At 38.6% G+C, this 19695-nt stretch overlaps 1 protein-coding gene across 3 annotated transcripts in view; it reads left to right on the top strand.

The window, feature by feature from the left end:
- The window catches only part of MAPKAP1 (MAPK associated protein 1), a 236395-nt gene that overhangs the window by 117575 nt on the left and 99125 nt on the right, over window positions 1-19695 (top strand). For all 3 annotated transcript variants that reach the window (XM_059925619.1, XM_059925618.1, XM_059925617.1), the window contains exon 6: window positions 9747-9923. In XM_059925619.1, the coding sequence (XP_059781602.1) occupies window positions 9747-9923 (177 nt within the window). The remainder of the gene's footprint in view (window positions 1-9746; window positions 9924-19695) is intronic.

Here is a 19695-nt window from a genome sequence, read left to right as displayed (position 1 = left end):
ATCTTTTCATTCTTTTTTCTTTATTCTGCTCTGCAGTAGTTATTTCCACTATTTTATCTTCCAGGTCACTTATCCATTCTTCTGCCTCAGTTATTCTGCTATGGATTCCTTCTAGAGAATTTTTAATTTCATTTATTGTGTTGTTCATCATGGTTTGTTCGCTTTTTAGTTCTTCTAGGTCCTTGTTAAACGTTTCTTGTATTTTCTCCATTCTGTTTCCAAGATTTTGGATCGTCTTTACCATCATTACTCTGAATTCTTTTTCAGGTAGACTGCCTATTTCCTCTTCATTTGTTTGGTCTGGTGGTTTTTACCTTGCTCCTTCACCTGCTGTGTGTTTCTCTGTCTTTTCATTTTGCTTAACTTGCTGTGTTTGGGATCTCTTTTTCACAGGCTGCAGGTTCTTAGTTCCCGTTGTTTTTGGTGTCTGCTCATGTTTTTATTCTCTTAACAGCATTTTTAGCAGAGCTGAAGTTTTTAATGTTAATGAACTCCAGCTTACCAGTTTTTTTCATAGATTGTGCTTTTGGTGTTATAGCTAAAAAGTCATCACGAAACCTAAGGTTGCCTACTTTTTCTCCTATGTTATTTTCTAGAAGTGTCATAGTTTTGTGCTTTACATTTAGGTCTCTGATCCATTAAGAGTTAATTTTTGTGAAATGTGTAAGGTCTGTGTCTAGATTTCTTTCTTTTTCTTTTCTTTTTTGTTTCTTCTTAATATACAGTTGAAAAACCCATCCTTTCTCCATTGAGTTGCCTTTGCTCCTTTGTCAAAGATCAGTTGACTATATTTGTGTGCATCTATTTCTGACCTGTAAGATTTTTTAAAACATTCCTTAATTTATATTTTTCCACCAGATTCAAGGGTGAAACACTATCTTTTTAGGAACACCCATTTGTAAAAGAGAAAAACATAAAATTCAGTGAGGTTTTACCTTGTCAAGAACTTGAGATGGGAGGTATGCACTTCTTCTTGACAGAAAACCACATTTATTTTACTTCATAGATAATTTAAGGGATTTTTAAGAATAATTTTGACTAGTCCTAATTTTTTTTTTAATAAATTTTTATTTATTTTATTATTATTATTTTTGGCTGCATTGGGTCTTCGTTGCTGTGCACGGGCTTTCTCTAGTTGCAGTGAGCGGGGGCTACTCTTCATTGTGGTGCGTGGGCTTCTCATTGAGGTGGCTTCTCTTGTTGTGGAGCACGGACTCTAGGTGCACAGGCTTTAGTAGTTGTGGCACGAGGGCTCAGTAGTTGTGGCTCACGGCCTTAGTTCCTCTGCCGCATGTGGGATATTCCCGGACCAGGGCTCGAACCCTTGTCCCCTGCCTTGGCAGGCGGATTCTTAACCACTGTGCCACCAGGGAAGCCCCGACTAGTCCTAATTTTTATGCAGAGATTTCAGTCGTGTGTTATGACTCCATTGTACACTGGAATAGCCATTCCTTTCCTTCTTTTCAGGTGTCCCTTAGACATTCAACATATTTCACTGGTGTCTTATTTACTATTGATCTTCATTAGGCTACTGACAGGTGAAGTACTGATACTAAAAACCTGAAGAATTTTGCTGTGGTATACAAAGCTGGTGTAGTATACTTTGGAGATTATCGCAGTGCTCAGTGAGTGGAAGTTTATGGCTATAGAGCAGTGCTGTCCAAATGAAATGCAATGCAATCACTTCACACCTGTTAGAATGACTATCATCAAGAAGACAAGATATAACAAGTGTTGGCGAGGACGTGGAGAAAAGGGAACCCTTGTGCACTGTTGGTAGGAATGGAAATTGATACAGGCACTATGGAAAACAGTATGGAGGTTCCTCAAAAAATTAAAAATAGAACTGCCATATGATCTAGCAATCCCACTTCTGGGTATGTATCCATAGGAAATGCAAACAAGATTGCAAAGAGATACCTGCACTCCCAAGTTCATTGCAGCATTATTCACAATAGCCAAGATACGGAAACAACCTAACTGTTCATCTATGGATGAATGGATAAAGATGATAATGGTGTATATATACACACAATGGAATATTACTCAGCCATGAGAAGGAAGGAAATCCTGCTATTTTCAACAACATAGATGGACCTTGAGGACGTGATGCTAAGTGAGGTAAGTCAGACAGAGAAAGACAAATACTGTATGATATCACTTATATGTGGAATCTAAAAAAGCGGACACATAGAAACAGAGGTTAGAATGGTGATTACCAGGGCCTAGGGTGTGGGTGGAATGGGGAGGTGTTGGTCAGAGGTTATAAACTTTCAGTTATAAGTTCTTGGGATCAGAGTACAGTGCATTTGAAAAGTTGCTAAGGTTGCCAGATGTTCTCACTGTGATGGAGGTATTGGCTGATACTACTTGGTAGTAATCATTTGGTAATATGTAAGTGTATCATATCAACACTTTAAACCTACACAATGCTATATGTCAATTATATTTTAATAAAGCCGGAAAAAATGCATAATACAAGCTACAAATGTAAGCCACATTTACAATTTTAAGTTTTCTAGTAATCACATATTTAAACATTTCCAAAAAACAAGTGAAATTAATTTTCATAATATATTTTATCTAACCCATTATATCCTAAATATTATCATTTCAACATGTAATTGATATAAAAATTATTAATGAGATTTGTAATGTTCTGTTTTTTTCGTCACGTATTCAAAATCCAGTGTTTATTTGCTATTTACAGCACATCTCAATTCAGACTAGCCACATTTCAAGGACTCAGTAGCCACATGTTTGGAAAGTGCAGCTGTAGAGTATGCCAGCACATGATATAGCCATGCAGTGGATTTCACTGTGGATTCACTTCATTCTCATGGAGCCCTTGGGAAACTTGGTGGACCGCCTAGATAGTTGAGGTTTATCTCATTCAGTATCGAGGTTTCTTTATTTTTGTAATATTTCATAGAAGCTCACTAACATGTGTTAACATTTTCCTCTGCCTTCTTAATCAGTATGTAACATAGTGGTTAAGAGTGTGGGATTCAAAGTCATAGTCTGGGTTTGCATTCTGGCACTAACCATTAGGGTGATCTTGGATGAATTACTTCAGCCCATGTATTCCATTTTTCTCATGTGTAAAATGAGGATAGAAACTTCCTATCAGGGTAGTTATGAAAATAAAATGAGAAAATACATGGCAAGTGCTCAGTAAATGTTTGTTTCTGTTGCTGCTAAATACTATAACTCCAGCAGCTACTACTGCAATGAATACTAGTATTAGTTCAGCAATAGTAGCATAATTTAGCCCTTTCTTGATGACTCAAGTAATTGTACCATGCTATGATACAGTGATGCTCTTGTGGGCTTATGAAAGTATCTAGGAACATTTGACTTTACATTATACGTTTTCTGACAGCTTTGCAATTTGAATTCTTTATACTCCCCACACCGCCACCACCACCCCCACTTTTTTTTTTTTTTTGCTGTCTGCATGCCTGCCGCTGTCTACTCTTCTCCCATTTCTAGGTTGCTGCTTCTAATTTATACTCCTTAGAGTCATCATTGAGAACCATTTACCTAAATAATACAGCCTAAGGTGCCCTTCCCATCTGACCCCCAGGTATGCTCCCGTACATTCTAATGCATCACATTCTTTAACTGGCAGCTTCTTGACACGCACCATGTCTGCTTTTGCTGTTTCCTTAGAAATGCCTTTCTCACTCTTCTTTTGATATCCTGCTTAATCTCAAAGACTTAAGTCCCTCATCATTTCTTCATTCAGCAAATATTTATGGAGTTCCAGGCCCTGGGTATCGAGGATAAAATGGAGAACAAGAGAAACGCAATTGCTGCTCTCAAAAAATTTACAGTTTGGTGGGGAAGAAGAAATTATCAAGTGTAATAGCATTTTGTAACTGGCTCATTTCACTTATCATTTGTATTCATTCATGCATTCAGTAAATATTTATTGAGTGTTTGCTATGTACCAGGCATTTTGCTGGGTGTACAGTGGTGAGGGGAACAAGACATAGTTTCTCTTTCATGAATTCTACAACCTAGTGAGGGAAATGGGCAGATAATTAAGCCAAATAATGTTTGCTTAGAAGCTGAGTTAAGTGCTCTGCAGGGAAGGAATGCCATTTGTGAGAGCCTCACTTGGGAACCAGGGAGGAATTCCCTCAGAAAGTGATGCCAGGGGCATTTGGCAGGGGAAGGCTCCTGGCAGATGGAACTGTGTGGCAGTGATGCTGTGGCAGGAGGAAGCATGCTGTGGTCAGGGAACTTGAAGACATAGCAATAGAAACTGTCCTAACAGGAGCTCAGAACAATATGAAGGTCTTGCTTCCACCTAAAAATTAGTGGACATTTTCTCCCTAGAACTTTACCAGGAAATTTAGATTTAACTATTCCTGTCTGAGGTTGCTGTGGCTTGACAAACGTTATGATGTTATTTATCAGTTTTACTTTCCATTTATGGGGGGGTGTGTTTTAGAGAAAAGGAAATCTTGGGAGTCTTAAAAATCTTTTCTCTTGACTTCAAAGAGATGAACTTCTGAGCTGCAACCATCAGGAGCTTTCTCTTACTAATGCCTGACACACTCAATATTGCTTGTCACCAAAATAAGCAGCAAAGCTCATGTAATGAGCATTCTGGACATTTCAGAATCATGCATTCTTTTATTTTTCATTAAAAAAACAATAAGCATTAATCTGTCTTGTGTTCATACTTTAGTGTGTTTTGCATTTTCTGAAGATAAGAAATGAACATGTCAGATCACATTTGGTAGAAATCTGGGATGCTTCCTGGAATGCTCCTGAATTTTCATATATGAATTAAATACCATCTATTTATGGGCTATAGGCTTCTGTCTCTTCATAAAAGCCATACTGGCCTTTGAACATAAAATGAATATTGGTCAACAATTCAATGCAATAATTTTTTCTAATGAAGAAATTTAGCTTTATTTGATGAAATATGAATAAGGGAAATTCAGTTAATTGTACTCATTAAAGCTTTGGAGATCTCTATGTCTCCCCCAAAAGGATCTCTCTTTGGCAGCAGGCTCCATTTTGCATCCACTCATTTCTTAAACTTCCAGTCCTCTTACAAACTCCATGGTACCTAAAAGGGCCTGCTCCTTCCATGCCAACCCAGCTCTAAAATTAAGCCTCTTCTTGTGGATCCAGTTGTCCTGTACTTGTTTGTTAGCGCTTTGATCATTCTTCTCTCTCTGGTAGTGACTCACAAACAGGACTTTTAGGTTTCTCTGTCTCATTGCTATCCACCATGCTTCTGTTAGATAGTTAATTCTGCTTCTTTGTAATCAGAAGCTTAAAAGTGGTAGAAGAAATTTTGGCAAAATGAGAATCCTTCTTCATTCCAGGCACTGTGAAGTTAATTATGTCATTTAATCCTTATAAGACCCTTATGCAGTAGTTATGGTTATTTCTTCCATAATTCCAGAACCTAGTAGAGAAAATGAGCACACTTACCAATCAGGCAGGCCATGCTCAGAGTCTCTAGGACAAGTGATTTTCTCTGTGTAGTGGGGTGAGAGATTTCCCAGACTTCTTTGTACTGTTCCATATTTCTAAATTGTCTACAGTAAGAATGTATTAATATTACACTTATCAAAAATTTAATTAAATATTTTATAAAGAAAGGAAAATGAAAGTTATACATACCTATTATGGGACATCTGGAAAGTACAGAAATTTAGAAAGAAAAAAGTGCTCATTGCTTTAATGTAAATATAATCTTTATGAACTTTTTGGTCCCTTTTCTTCTAATCTTTTTATATGTATGTAATTGAACATTTTTATATAATTGTAATAATTTCTTATTGTTTTCTCCTTAAAAAACTGAGATGCCAGTGCTCATATCTTGGTGAACTGTAAGAATGCCTCTTTCATTTTCACTTTGTCCTGGGCCTTCTTCCCTTGTCTTGAATTGCTATCTCTGATACATGTGCATTGCCTTGAAAGCCCCACTTGGCTAACAGGTATCAATGTGACAAGCCAGAAAAAGAAAAAGAAAAGCTTATTACTTCTCCTCTTCTCGTTAACACACACATCATTAATAATACCCTCTATGTTTTTTTCATGGGTAGAGTGATTCAGTCTACACATTCATATATTCATTCATTCAACAAATATTTGTTCTAAATGCCAGGCATTTTACTCTTCAGTGAAGATACAGAGATAGTAGAAGAATCCCTGCTCTTTAGGAGAACATAGATGCATAAATAAGAAAAAGAGCAGTGTGGTAAGTTATATGCAGAAATATCAACCAAGTTCTGTAAGAACACAGAGGAGAATCAGTTGGATTCTCCTAGAGATCCAAATGATTCTCCTAAAGAAATCAAGGAAAGCCTTTCATGGGTAAGAAAATGGAGCTCAGACAGATTTGGTCACATAGCTGGTTTGTGGTTGTGTTGGCATTAAAACCAGATCTCACTGCAAAACCCGTCCTCCTTCCAACAAACTGTCATGAAGAGGCACCCCGTTTTTGTTGTTTTGGAAGCTCTAGGTGTCTGTATTTGGCCAATTTCTGAGTCAGGGACCACAGCTGCCCCTTTTTTCTCTCCCCATTTCAAAATGCCACCAATTTCTGATTTGATCAAAGAGTAATGGAAGAGAAGTAAGGAAACCTGAGTTCTCTGAAAACCAGCTTTGCCACCATTTAACTAGGTGATCATGGGCACCTTATTCTGCTTTTCTAGGTATCTATTCCCCATTTGTAAAAGCGAGGAGATTGAAATAAATTTCTCTAAGCTTCTAATTTTTTATAAATAATATGTCGTTGAAATAAATCTCTCTAAGCTTCTAATTTTTTATAAATAATATGTCGTGGTTTCCTTCTCCTTTTTAGCATATGTAGCATTTCCATACGATTGTAGGTTCCCAAGGACCTTGGGAAATCTTGACACACCATGGCTTAGGCAGAGGAGTAGATGGGAGTCAGGAGTGAGGGCTCTTGACTGCCTGGGTTTGAATCTCAGCTCTATAACTTACATGCTGTTTAATCTTGCATGTAAGAGTAACCTCATTGAGCCTCAGTTTTGTAATTTGTAAAATAGAAATAATAATAAAGGACTCACAGAGCTGATGGGAAGATGCAGGGAGCTTATGTGTCTAAACCACTGTGCACAGTGTCTGGCACGTGGTACTCAATAAATGTAGCTAATGATACTAATGGCTGTTTTACTAGTACTAATTTGGAGTCCTGAAGCAGTTTTAGAAGTCAGAATATCACAGTAGCTTCTTTTATTAACGATTCCCCTATAAAGGCACAAAGGAACCAATATCCATGCATAGAATATGGAATTTTAGTCATCTTTTTCCCCTTAGATGTTCAATTAAGGGTTGATAGGGGGTGGAGCACTGTTTACTGCTAAACTTTACTGAAGACCCAGAAAAGACTTCCGTTAGTTTGTATAACAAAGAGTGGATTATTCACTCTTCTCTTTGCTGTGTTCCCGGTGCTCAGGACAGGCTACAGCACAGCGTAGGCACTTTACAAATGTTTTTTGAATGAATAAATGATATCACACTTTATATTTAAGAACTGGGGGGAATAATAGCACTTGGCACATTGAGTCTTTTGGCTTTCAGAGCTTAGGCTGTGACATTTGCTGAGTTTGTTTCGAGGAGATTTGGGGGCATCCTGTGACAATCAAAGCAGAATTCTTCTGATACCACTGTTTGGCTTTCTGCTTTGATCAATAGACTTATTATTTGCCCTTGAAACCTCTGTGGTGCTAGGGATTCACAGACATTCCTCAGGATGATTTACACGGCAGTAAATAATCTGTGCTGTCCATTGCTTGCTTCATCAGTGTCTGCCCTGCTCATAAAATCCCGGAGGCTCAGTGGCCCCAAGGCTGGAGCACGGTGGACATGTTCACTCCAGTTACAGATGTTTGCACATAGAACATGTTGCTCACTTTCATAGTTGCTTTGTTGCTCTAATATGCATCCACCATTTGTCTTTAAGGGTTGACCTAACTATAGAAGTTATTTTCCATCTGACTTTATTATAGTTACTACCATTTATTTTTTTACCTCTGTTATATGCTAGGCACTACATATATTATCTCATCAAAACTTCAAAACCCCCTCTAGGTGATTGTACCCTTTCTGTAGAATTGGAATCCGAAGGGAACGAAGCGTATTCTCTGAAATCACGTAGTCCATGAGCAATGGGGCTTAGGTTGAACTCAAGTCCCTTTGGACACAAAGCCCTTAGCTACTACACCATGATATTTTCCTCATCTGAAGGGCTTTCTTCTCCTTCTACAAGTGTTTTGTGTTGAAGCTGGTAACCTTTTGCAAAGATTGGTAAGTTTCCCATACCATTCAGAGATGAATTTTAAGTTTCTTAACAGCATTGCAAATACATGAAATTTATAGTGACAAACATAGACAGATTACTTTCTTGTGATCCATCCATTTAGTAAATTTATAGTTCCCATTAATTTTAATCTGTCCTTATTACCTATTTTATATAATAAATATCTCTTAGTCATGACAGACTGAGTATAGATCACCTGAAGTAGGCTCGCTCTCAATAAGCAGAGTTGCAGCTAAAGATTTGTGAATTAATTGGGAAAATTGCAAATCAGGTAGTCAGTGAAATAATTCATTGTCACATCCAATCAATAAACTTTGTAAATCAACTCATTTAATTCAAAAAATGATCTATATAGATCAAGCAACCAATTAAACAATTAGCATACACTTTGCAATTAATTAATTTAAGCATCAATCATATAATTAAAACTCCAAATTTAAGCTACAGAATTTAGAATCCTACCTCCTTGTGAACTATTAGGTTCCTGCTTCTGAATGCTAGCAGATTTGCAGTTTCACAATTCAACTTTGGTGCAGGGTATTTTAAAGTGTTTAAGTTGATTTCAGTTTTACATTTTCTTTATGTTAGTATAGTTTCCCACCCTTTTTCAGCAAATTGACTTATTTATTTCCCCCAAAGGAGAAGGAGTGTTAATTCTAAATTGGGCAAAGCTGGAATCTGGGAGTACTGACTGGACGTTCTGGGGAAGTGAGACAAGTCCAGAAGTAGCTGAGAAGGCTAGGTATCTGCGTCAGGATGAATTGCGTCATTTGCTTTTACTCTGTTAAGTGTCCTTGGTGTTTGGAATCAGATCCTGTCAAGTGAGCCTGATACTCTTCAGAGAAAGGAGAACTGTAAAGATTGTCTTGGTTACCTTGAGTTCTTCTTCTGATCTAGAGCATAGATATTTTCTTAATCCTGAACATAAATCAAAGGCCTCTGATTCCCTCCAAATAATTGTTTCCTCCTTTATAGTTTTGTCTCTCTTTTATGATATTTATTTTATTTACATTCATAAATATTATAGCTAATGTAGTGCTTACTTTTTCCCTTTGCTCTACTCTAAGCTTCCTTTGAGGGCTGATACTCAATCTCATCTTTGATCAAAGGGGTTAAGTTCTGGGTCTTATCTATTAACAGGTGCTCAGTAAATATTTGTTGAAAGAATAGAGCAGTATAAATATTCTCCTTTCACATTGTTTTTCTCCCCCTTTGCGCTGCCATCTGTTTTCTCTTTATCAAATGAAGTAGGGTTTGGGAGATCTAACTGTATCACCAGGCTTTGGGGTAAAAAACAGTAGTTTTTGGTAAAACAGTAGTTTTGGTAAAACAGTAGTTTTACCCAGTTTGCTGTACACCATAGCTTCTGGTCTCTGCATCCCTCCCTCACCTTGGTGTTCACTTACCTTTTTGTTTTTTCTTACAGTGACAATGTCAGTGCCTACTGCCTGCATATTGCCGAGGATGATGGGGAGGTTGACACAGATTTCCCCCCACTGGATTCCAACGAGCCCATTCATAAGTTTGGCTTCAGTACTTTGGCCTTGGTTGAAAAGTATTCATCTCCTGGTCTGACATCCAAAGAGTCGCTCTTTGTTCGAATGTAAGTATTGACTCTGTTACTTATCTCAGTATCTCACCTCTACCTTCTAGTATTTTGGATTTGATTTTGGCTTTGTTCATCAAATGAATGATATTTGGTATCTGGAGAGTCAACATGTAATGATTACTTTCAGAGAGATGTTGGGGGCAACATTTGCATTGTATTCTATGCCTCTGCACCTAGACTAAATGCAGACTGCTTTGCCAGTAGCAAATTGTATTAGGTATATCTTGAATGTCATGTCTAGGAACCAGACCTCTGGAAATACTGGGGTACTTTGGGGCCTATGAAGGACAAATTTGGGGTTTCCCTCTTTCTCATTAAGGAATCCAAACTGAAAATGTGCATTGCAGCCACTTCTCTTTTGTGACTTAAAATACTTCTTTTTCTCTCCAACTTTGTTCAAATCAAACTTGATTTTTCTTCTTAGTTGCCTTCCATTAGACTGAGCAGAGGTTCTTAATCTTTCCTGTGCCTTTGGTAGTCTGGTAAAGCCTACAGAAGCCCTTCTCAGAAAAGTGTTTGTAAATGCAGAGAGTAAAATTCACTGGAGTATGAAAGAATTCCATTATATTTAAATAGTTATCAAATTATTAAACAAATTTGTGATATAGTCATATGTACTGGCTTTATTAATACATTAAATGACAAGATCCAGAGGCAGGTCTAACAGTAACTCCTGACGTCTTGTTTCAAAGTAGTGGTAAGTGTAAATGATATTTGAGAAATCTGCAACAATTGTAATGTGCTGTGATGGTATCTGTGGTTTCTGTTCATGACAGAGTCACCAGTACTGCTCATATGACTGTGGTTTGTTGACCGCATTCATAATTCAAGAAGATGCTAAATATCAGTTAGAAGTTAGTTAAAATAAAAATGTAGTTTTTGTCCATTAACATCTGTAGAGCACCTGAGTCTTACACATATGTCCTGGTTGTTAGGGGAAAACCTGCAGCGTTTTCTCAGCTTAAGGTCTTCTAACAGAGGCCGTGACAGTCCCACTCCTGGCCATCTCCTGGGAGCAATAGCGATCCCTTTGGCACCCCCTGCTGTTAGTAACCAGCAAATTCACTGTCCAGAAGAGGGATTGCTTTAGAGGACTTTCCCCCATCTTTTAAAAACATATTGCCTTTGTTTCAGGTTTTTACTAAAAATAGGATTATGTTACCTATGATATATGAGTATTTTGGGTGTTTCTACCCTTGACCAAAGAAAGAAATCTGTGTGCCTGGGAGTGAGCCGGGGGTGGCTCCTCAAGCTTTATTATTGTCATTTCATCCCTACCCTGAAATCATGTTTGGTGTATATAACATCACGTATTTTCCTTCTTTTTACATTTCAGAGGCACTAAAACAACAACTTTAAAGAATATTAAAGTAATTTAAAAGTTTTCCAATGATTCCTCCATCCCAGTATAATTATTTTCATTTTTGTATAATCATTTCCACATGTATATATATTACAGTTTCAGTTCTAGCGTACATATTGTGTTATTTTTACTTAACATTATATTACAAATATTTTGATATCTGTTCTTAATTCCTACAATCTACATTTATTATGTAATGTCTCAGACCTTAGGTAAAAACCTGCAGCTGCTTTTCTAACAAACCGTTGATCAGCAAAAATAAAGGGGCTACAGAAACCCTCATGTTTATGCTGTTCCTTTTTGGACTTCACGCAAAGACAGTTCTGTGTAAATGTACAGTTGACTCTGATTTGGAAATCTGAAAATCAGTTCATCCTTGTTATAAAAAATTTTTTACAATTGTAATTATATTGATGTTCATATTATATAAAATAACTCATTTAATAAAGTAGTACTTTAATTTTTCAAAAAAATCTAGACAGAGACAGCCCCTGTTACAGAGCTTAGTGTCTAGTGGGGGGAGAGTTGTCAAACAGGTCATTCCGATGTGATGAGCAATACAGCAGAAAAATGTACGGGATGCAATGGATGCCTGTCAGAGGATGTTTAGATTGTTTCCTTGTTCTGGTTGTAACAGGTGATTCTATAATGATAGTCCTTTTCTATATCCCTTTTATTTCTGTTGAATAACTTCCTTAGGATAATTCCCTGTGAATAGGATTATTAATCAGGGTAGAAACATCTTCAGATTCTCGCTTTGTATTGACATATATAGCCTTCTGAAGAGGTATCTATTACAATGCTACAAATAAAATTCATAAAACCATCTTTTCAGTCTTACCATTACAAGGTATCATTAGAAGTTTTTTCTTTTTACTTTAAAAGATGTATATAATGAAATGTCAGTAGTTTCTGCTTGAAATTCTATTGTTTATTAATAAATCACTAGAAGAATTGTTCTCATTAGCACATAATTTTTACTACATAAATATTAACATATGATCATAGCAGTCTTTTGATCTGAAAGTCCTTTTTCAAACAAGAGCTTTAAAATCAGTGATTTTCAATAGAATGAGGTTGGGGGTGGTTTGGGCATACCTTCCCAGGAGAAGCATGTAAGGCTACACAGTGTCTCACTGTGAACCCTACCTTCCAGAGAATGGGAAGAGAGAATGGGAAAACAAGTGCTTTAAACCTGATACTTTTTTTTTTTTCCTGAATTACTCCCATCCCTGCACTCTCACTCCCAAACACACACACCACAGTCAATCCTTTTTTTATTCTAAACTCCAGGAGTTTATTCAATATGTCTGGAGTGTTTCTGAAAACACAAGGTCAAGTAAAATCTTTATATGTGAGCATTTAGAACAAATGTCAATACATTTTCTCTTTCTTCTTTTTCTCAGTTGTCTGATGAAATAGTACAAATTACTGACCATTTGCCCTGTGTATGTTTTTTTGGTTCAGCAACCTCCCATTCACCTTTCTGGTCTAAATTCTAAGTTAGAAAAATGTCTCCTGCAAATGCAGGACAGAGCAGACCTTTAGGAGTCTCCAGGGACATATCCAAAGTTTCAGAGAGTGAAGTGCCAGCAAAAGAAGTGAAACCATTGCTCCTTCTCTTCATTCCCTCCCTTTCCTCCTTGCATCTCTCTCCCAGTGGCGAATGGGCAGAAAGTGGCTGCATAGACACTGCACTGAGCCAGGAAGAAGGAGCTAGGTTTGACAATGGGAAGTGAATTAGTGTTTACTAAAGGCCAACTATGTATATGTTATTTCATTTAATCTGAAAATAGCCCAGTTTTTATTATGACCATTTTAGAGACATGAAAACTGAGGCTGGGAAGTACTGCTGTCAGGCCTGGACTTAACCCCATGCCTAACTTCAAAGTCCATGTTTTTTCCAACACCCTGATGATGGTTGGGATGTGGGTAGGGGAATCAAGTATTGGTCTAGTCATTCAAGTGAATCCCACTGTCTTAAGGCCAAAGTTCAAGAGCATGGTGGCCCCTGGAGCCACTTCTTGGGTGCCGATTCTGACCTTGCCCTTACTAGTGTGTGTGAAATCTCAGATGAATTACTTGACTTTTCTACGGCTCAGTTAAATGAGGGTAGTAATAATACCTCTCTCATAGAGCTGTTGTGAGGATTGGATGCGTTAATATGTGCAAAGCACTTAGAACAGTGCCTAGCCTAAATAAGCATTATCTAAGTGTTTGCGGCAATTGTTGTTATTATTAATAAAAATCCTCTGAGGGCAAGAACTGGATCATTAGTGCCCCACAACACCCAGCATAGCTCCATTACTATGGTGGTAATGGAGTAAATAGAGAGATTGAGTAAAGGCTGAATTGGAATAACTTTTGCTGAACACGGACAGGGGTGGACATTGGAGATCGGCAGACATCCTTTAAGACAGGGGTCCCCAACCCCTGGGCTGCGGACTGGTACCTGTCCGCGGCCTGTTAGGAACCAGGCTGCACAGCAGGAGGTGAGCAGCAGGCGAGTGAGCGAGCGAAGCTTCATCTGCCGCTCTCCATCGCTCACGTTACCGCCTGAACCATCTTTGCATTACTGCCTAAACCATCCCTGCGCCTAGCACAGGGCTTCCTAGAGAAGGAATGAACAAATGAATCTTCAGGTGTCTGCGGGCTGCTCGGGGAGAAGGGGGCCCTTGGGCAAGCTTTCTGTCCCACCTTGCTTTCTGAGCCCACTTAACCTCTTCTACAGCCCTGTTTCTGCCTTTTGAATACCATGAAGCCCCAGGTTGCCTTCTGTTTTTCAGAGGCCCTCATACCGTTCAACCAGGAGTCTCCAATATACCATCTTTCCCTACTCCAAATGAGGCAGCACAGCCTTTGAACTTAGGCTAACCTGGGTTCAAGTTTCAGCTTCACTAGTGACTTGCTCCATGACTGTGGTCTCAGTCTCTTCATCTGTAAAGTGAGGATGGTAATTACTACCTCATGGATTTGTTGTGAGGAATGTTCTTAAATGTAAGTAATGTACAGACCTCTTTTAAAGGAAAATTAATTCTCCTGAAACTTCAGTGTTTGCCCAAATTTGTTTTATTATAAATGTTACTTAAACACATACAAATGTAAAATTCTAGCTATAAATTCCATGTCTTTATGCAATCCAAAAAAATTACAAATTAAATGCAAATAAAACTATAACATTAATAAAATAAAAATTAACAACTTTAATGCAACAGATGATGTTTTGCTGAAATTAAATCACTGATGTGGGGTTTAATGGATGTTAATTGTTTTACTTGTCAACTTGAATCTTCTGATTTTCATATGAAACATCAGACTATCATATTATTTGTCCTTTTAAACAATGAATGTATTTTTAGGTACTAGTCCATTATTTTAATGGGCCAATTGATTTATAGTGCACCCTCCACCCCAAATTTTAAATGTTTTTTAATTGGAAAAATAAAGAACATTTCTGCTAGGATGACCAGTTTATGCCAGTCCTACCCAGGATCTTCCCTGTTATATTTTTTTTTTATTTTTTGGCCACGCCGTGTAGCTTGCAGGGTCTCAGTTCCCAGCCAGGTTATTAAACCCGGGCCACGGCAGTGAAAGCCCGGAATCCTAACCACTAAGCCCGGAATCCCTTCCCCACCAGGGAACTGACTGTTTTAAAATAGAAAGTCCTAAGTCCAAGAGCACCCCACTCAGTGCCGGGTGAACCAGGATGTTGGGTCACCTTACTTTCTGCTGTTGTCAGTTGGTTCTGTTCATAGATGGGCTCTCTGCCTCATTTGTCCTGTGCACAGTGTGACTTGCATACTGCAGGGGATGAATTCTTCAGAGATCAGCAAGTCTGTTCCATAAAGAGCCTTGTGTACTCTTCTCCTGCCACTTTTCCTCATTCAACAAACTGTTTTGGCACGTAGCTTGCACTGATGCCATTTGGCTTTTCTAAGTCTATTACTGATGTTAAATAACCAACTGCTAGGATACTCAACCCCCCAAATCTCACCAGCTCATCCCACATGTTGGCAAACTTTTTCTATAAAGGACAAGATAGTTAGTATTTTAGGCTTGCAGGCCATACAGTCTCTGTGAGTCAACTCTGCCATCATAGTGCAAAAGTAGCCATAGAAAATACATAAATGAATGGACATGGGCTAGATTGGTTGACCCTGGCTTTATTATATGTTTATTTCTTGTTCACATCTGTCTAATGAAGGTCAAGTGGCTCTCCTGGGTATTTCTCCTCCAAGCAGTGACTCAGGGCTCCCCCCAGCTGGATGGAGAATGAGGAACATGGAAGACTGGGAATGGTCTATATCCATATCTATCTATCTATTGCTTATATAAGTCACTATATATACATCTATTTATCTATCTATATAAAATTTTGCTTTTCAGTGAAAATCATATGTACGTGATTTTCATTGAACTAAAAGCAAAATTTTTAAATTCTGAAACTCAAGAGAGCCTGTGAATGCATCTTTTGACCCTAGGGGGGGTCCATGAACCTCAGGTAGGAAATGCTGCTATGAGAAAATTAGCTCAGACCCTAGTGTGTAGGAAGTGTTATGTAGTTGCTATTTGTTATTTTTATCAGAGATTTATCAGCCTGAATAATTCATACTAAGTTGTATATGGGGTTTAACTTTTCTTTGGATTATTTTTTATTGCACAATTAATACATGTCCGTTATATTGGGTTGGCCCAAAAGTTCGTTTGGGTTTTTCCGTAAGATGTTACAGAAAACAGAATAGAAAAATTAGAAAATCTGTTTCTTCATATAAAAGAAAATTTCAAATTTCTCTTTGTTCCATCATGCAGAGATAATGACGTATTATATTATATAATGACTTACATTTAAAAACAGGAGCTAGTTAACTTAAATGAATCCCTAATTGGAAAAGTGTTTTGTGGAAAAGAGTGTGGAGCCGGATACCTTTTGATGTTCTTACTGAGTTGGGGCTAGGCTGGTTTTGCCCTCCCAGGCCCTTGGGCCCCAGGAAACCCCTGGAAATAGAGTTGTCCTTAGGGGAAGGAGAATGGATTACTCTAACAAAGTACAAATTAGGAGCCTGTTAGTGGACACGGCCTCCTTTACCAGATCAGCAAGCGGATTTCTAAGGTATCCATTGTTCTTGATTGATTTTGGACAGAGCAAACGTGTATGTAAACAGGAGTCCCTAACTTGCTGACTGCTAGTAGCTACTCTGAGCCTAAGCATTGAAGTTGTTTGGCTGTCAGGAGTGTGGGAGGGGAGAAGTAGGGGACAGAGAGGTACGGGGGGGTGGCCCCTAATACTAGTTAAGAGCTGGATCTCAGCTGGTTTTCAGCATCTGAAGAAGTGCTCCTTGCCAACAATGACCACGCCAAGGCCTTTAGACATAGTAGGACAAGGGAAAATGAAAATGAGATCTTGGAGTGGACAGGAGAGGAACTTGCATTGTCCATCTCTTCCCATCCCCCAGCATGGGCTAATTCAGTCAGAATTTGTGAAACTGAGTTGACTTTAAAAATGGCAATGACAAGCAGCTGGGGTGGTGTCATTGCGTTACATGTGTTGACATTAATGTTTCACACTGGGATCCTACTCTGGGGTGGGGAAGAAGGGGTATAAGGGAAGAAAAGTCAAAAACAATAAAACGGACAGAATCTTCCTAGATCAGAAGTCAGTTAATTAAATTGCCCTCCTATATATGTGTTTTACTTAAAATGTTTAATATGTCAGGTGGATATGGGAAAGGAATCATTTTAACCAAGAGCTGCAGAGCAAATAGAATCCAGTTAGGATTTTGCTACTTAGGAAATGGACCACTGGGTAGACGTTGGAGGATCTTGTACCAGAAGCTGGGCTGCCTCAGTCAGTGTGGCCCAGAGGGCTCCCAGAGACTGCTGTGGCTTCTCTTGGCTCTGCATAAAGGGAAAGGTTAGCTGCTTTTTTAGGAGGCATGCCCTAGATTCATTGCTCTTTCCTGTATGAGGGCCTTTCAAAAAAGGGTCTCAGTGGTTTTAGTATACATTCTTGATGAGATCTCCACAATACACCCTAAGTGACCAGACCTTATGAAAAGATATCATTAGTTTGAAAACTCACATACTCTTAATGTGATACTGCCTTAATGGTCTTGAGAGGAGGTAGTGGGGGTGAGGGGAAGAAATGAGCGTTTTTGCACACTTGGTTTGGTGCCCCTAGTAGCCATTATCTCATTTATTCCTTATAAGCAACTTATCTTTATAATATATAAATGAGGATCAGAGACAGGTAGTTATTTATCCGAGGTCGTGCAGTTTGGTAAGGGGCAGAGCTAAAATAGGGCAAGGAATAAAAAAAGATGCCTGTGCTCTTTGTAACCAGGCCTGACAATATGGCTATAAATTATCCTAGTTATTTATTGTTTGCTTGAGTCATAGAGGACCAACTGTGTGTTGTTTCTTTTCATTCTGTTGTATTAGCAAACATTTTCATTGTCCAGATTGTCCTCGTGTATGGAAGTGTAACATATGCAGCCTGTTTAATTTTGTATTTGTAAATCTGACTTGATTTCCTTTTTGGCAACAGCTACTGTCTAGAGAAAAGAAAAGAAAAGATTTTTCTTTGTGTCTGTTTAAAGTGACAGAAATATTGGAGTAAGTAATAAAGATGGAAAGCATTAATTACATACTTCTAAGAATTTAAAGGTCAGACAAGCTAAATATGTATGTTTTGCTCACTGGAATGTCTGTCTGTTGAAATTGTGCCAGGATAACTTTGTTCCTACAATAAAAGCACATATTTTAGATAGCCATCAACTTACTTTGGTATCCAAAAATTATACCAGATTGTTGCTTTAGTTGCTATATATCTTAAAAGTTTGGGACTCACATTTCTTATGTTAATGTGATTTGTTTCATGATCCACCCCCTTTGGCCATGTTTAGTTACTATGTCTCATTTTGATTTCCTCTGTTCTCCCCTCGGCTTGTGTTGGAGTCTGTCAGCTACTGCTATGTACATGTCAGGCTAGTGACTTGTAATGTTTATTAATACAACGTCAGTCTTGCTGTTGAAAAAACCGTGACGCTTCTCAGAAGGGTGCGATAGAACGAAGCGTTTGATTTCCAGATCCTGTCTGCACTGTGTGGTGAATACATTCTCAGATGTTATGCAGTTCACTGACCTGACAGTTGTGGAACCCCGCCTGGGACCCCACTTCAGCAGGACATATTTGAACAGAAACAGTTTGCAAAACTTTACACACTTAAACTCCTGCCAAGGCAAACTGTTAGCCACTTGAGTTTGTTATAAATACCCAGTGGCAGTGGTTGGAGGTAGCCCACGGTGTGTTTTATATTCTGAACTGAATGTGAGTGTCTTTGCGGTTATATAGAGTAGTAAATAATTGAGTTTGATTAGGGAGAGGGACCTCATTATCCCCCACCTGTGCCCAGCTGGAAGGGGAGGGTCGAAATGAAGCCATTAGCTGTCTCTCTTACTGGCATCTCAAAGAGCTCAAATACATCTGTGTCTTATTTTCTTTTCTGGCACAATCAGTCGAGCAAGCTAAGCAGGCATGACCGGATTTGGCAAGTCCCAAGGACTCTGGCAAAGATACACAAGGAGAAGGCGGAGGGCAGTCATTTTGGCTTCTCACTGCCCATTAGTCTAGTGAGTTATGTTTTTGGAAAATGTCTGTTTTGAAAAAGAGTACTTTGTCCAATGTCAAATATCACATACTCACACAATGCGCTTTGATCTTTAAAAAAAAAATTTTTGTCAGTGCAAGGGGAAACAAAATGTGGCATTCCCACTAGTGTAAACTCTCTTTATGGATAAAGAAATACCCGAAGGACTTCCTTTAAAGCAGGCATGCTGCAGTTATTATAAGGCTTTCTCTTGCTCGTATATTTTCATTTTCTACCTTGAAATGCTCGAAAATGAACATGCATGGAATTGGGACCAGAGCAGGCTGGGAACCAAAGGAGTACGTCTTCATCACGATTTTGAACTGGTCAGGACTGGAGGAGGGAGTGCTACTCTTGGCAGCCTTTTCCCACTTTCACAAACTGATACTGTGGCTCAGGGAACCAGGACGTTTTCCAAGGGCTTTTAAAAAGCAGTCTTGTAGGTCATATGGTTAGTCTAAGAGCTGGGACATTTATAATCAAACTGAATTTGTTACAGTGGGAGTTGACCTTTTCCATAGATTGGTCAGTGGTTCCAATCTGGAAGATATGCTCTCTGGAAATCTCTTCTTCCCCTTAGTCCGCCCAAACTCCCTTGGCCATAGGGAGGTTTAAAACACAGGCTTTGGAGTCTGGCTGACCTGGGTTCAAGTTCTGGTTCCTCCACTTCTTAGCTGCGTAATTCCAGGTATGTGTCTCAACCTTGCCAAACCTCAATTTCCTCCATTATAAAATGGGACTGATGATAACACCTACC

This window comes from Balaenoptera ricei, chromosome 6 (genome assembly GCF_028023285.1).
Source record: "Balaenoptera ricei isolate mBalRic1 chromosome 6, mBalRic1.hap2, whole genome shotgun sequence".
Taxonomy (NCBI): Eukaryota; Metazoa; Chordata; class Mammalia; order Artiodactyla; family Balaenopteridae; genus Balaenoptera; species Balaenoptera ricei.
Note: the sequence above shows the minus strand (reverse complement) of the source record. Positions and strands in the feature narration are given on the sequence as shown.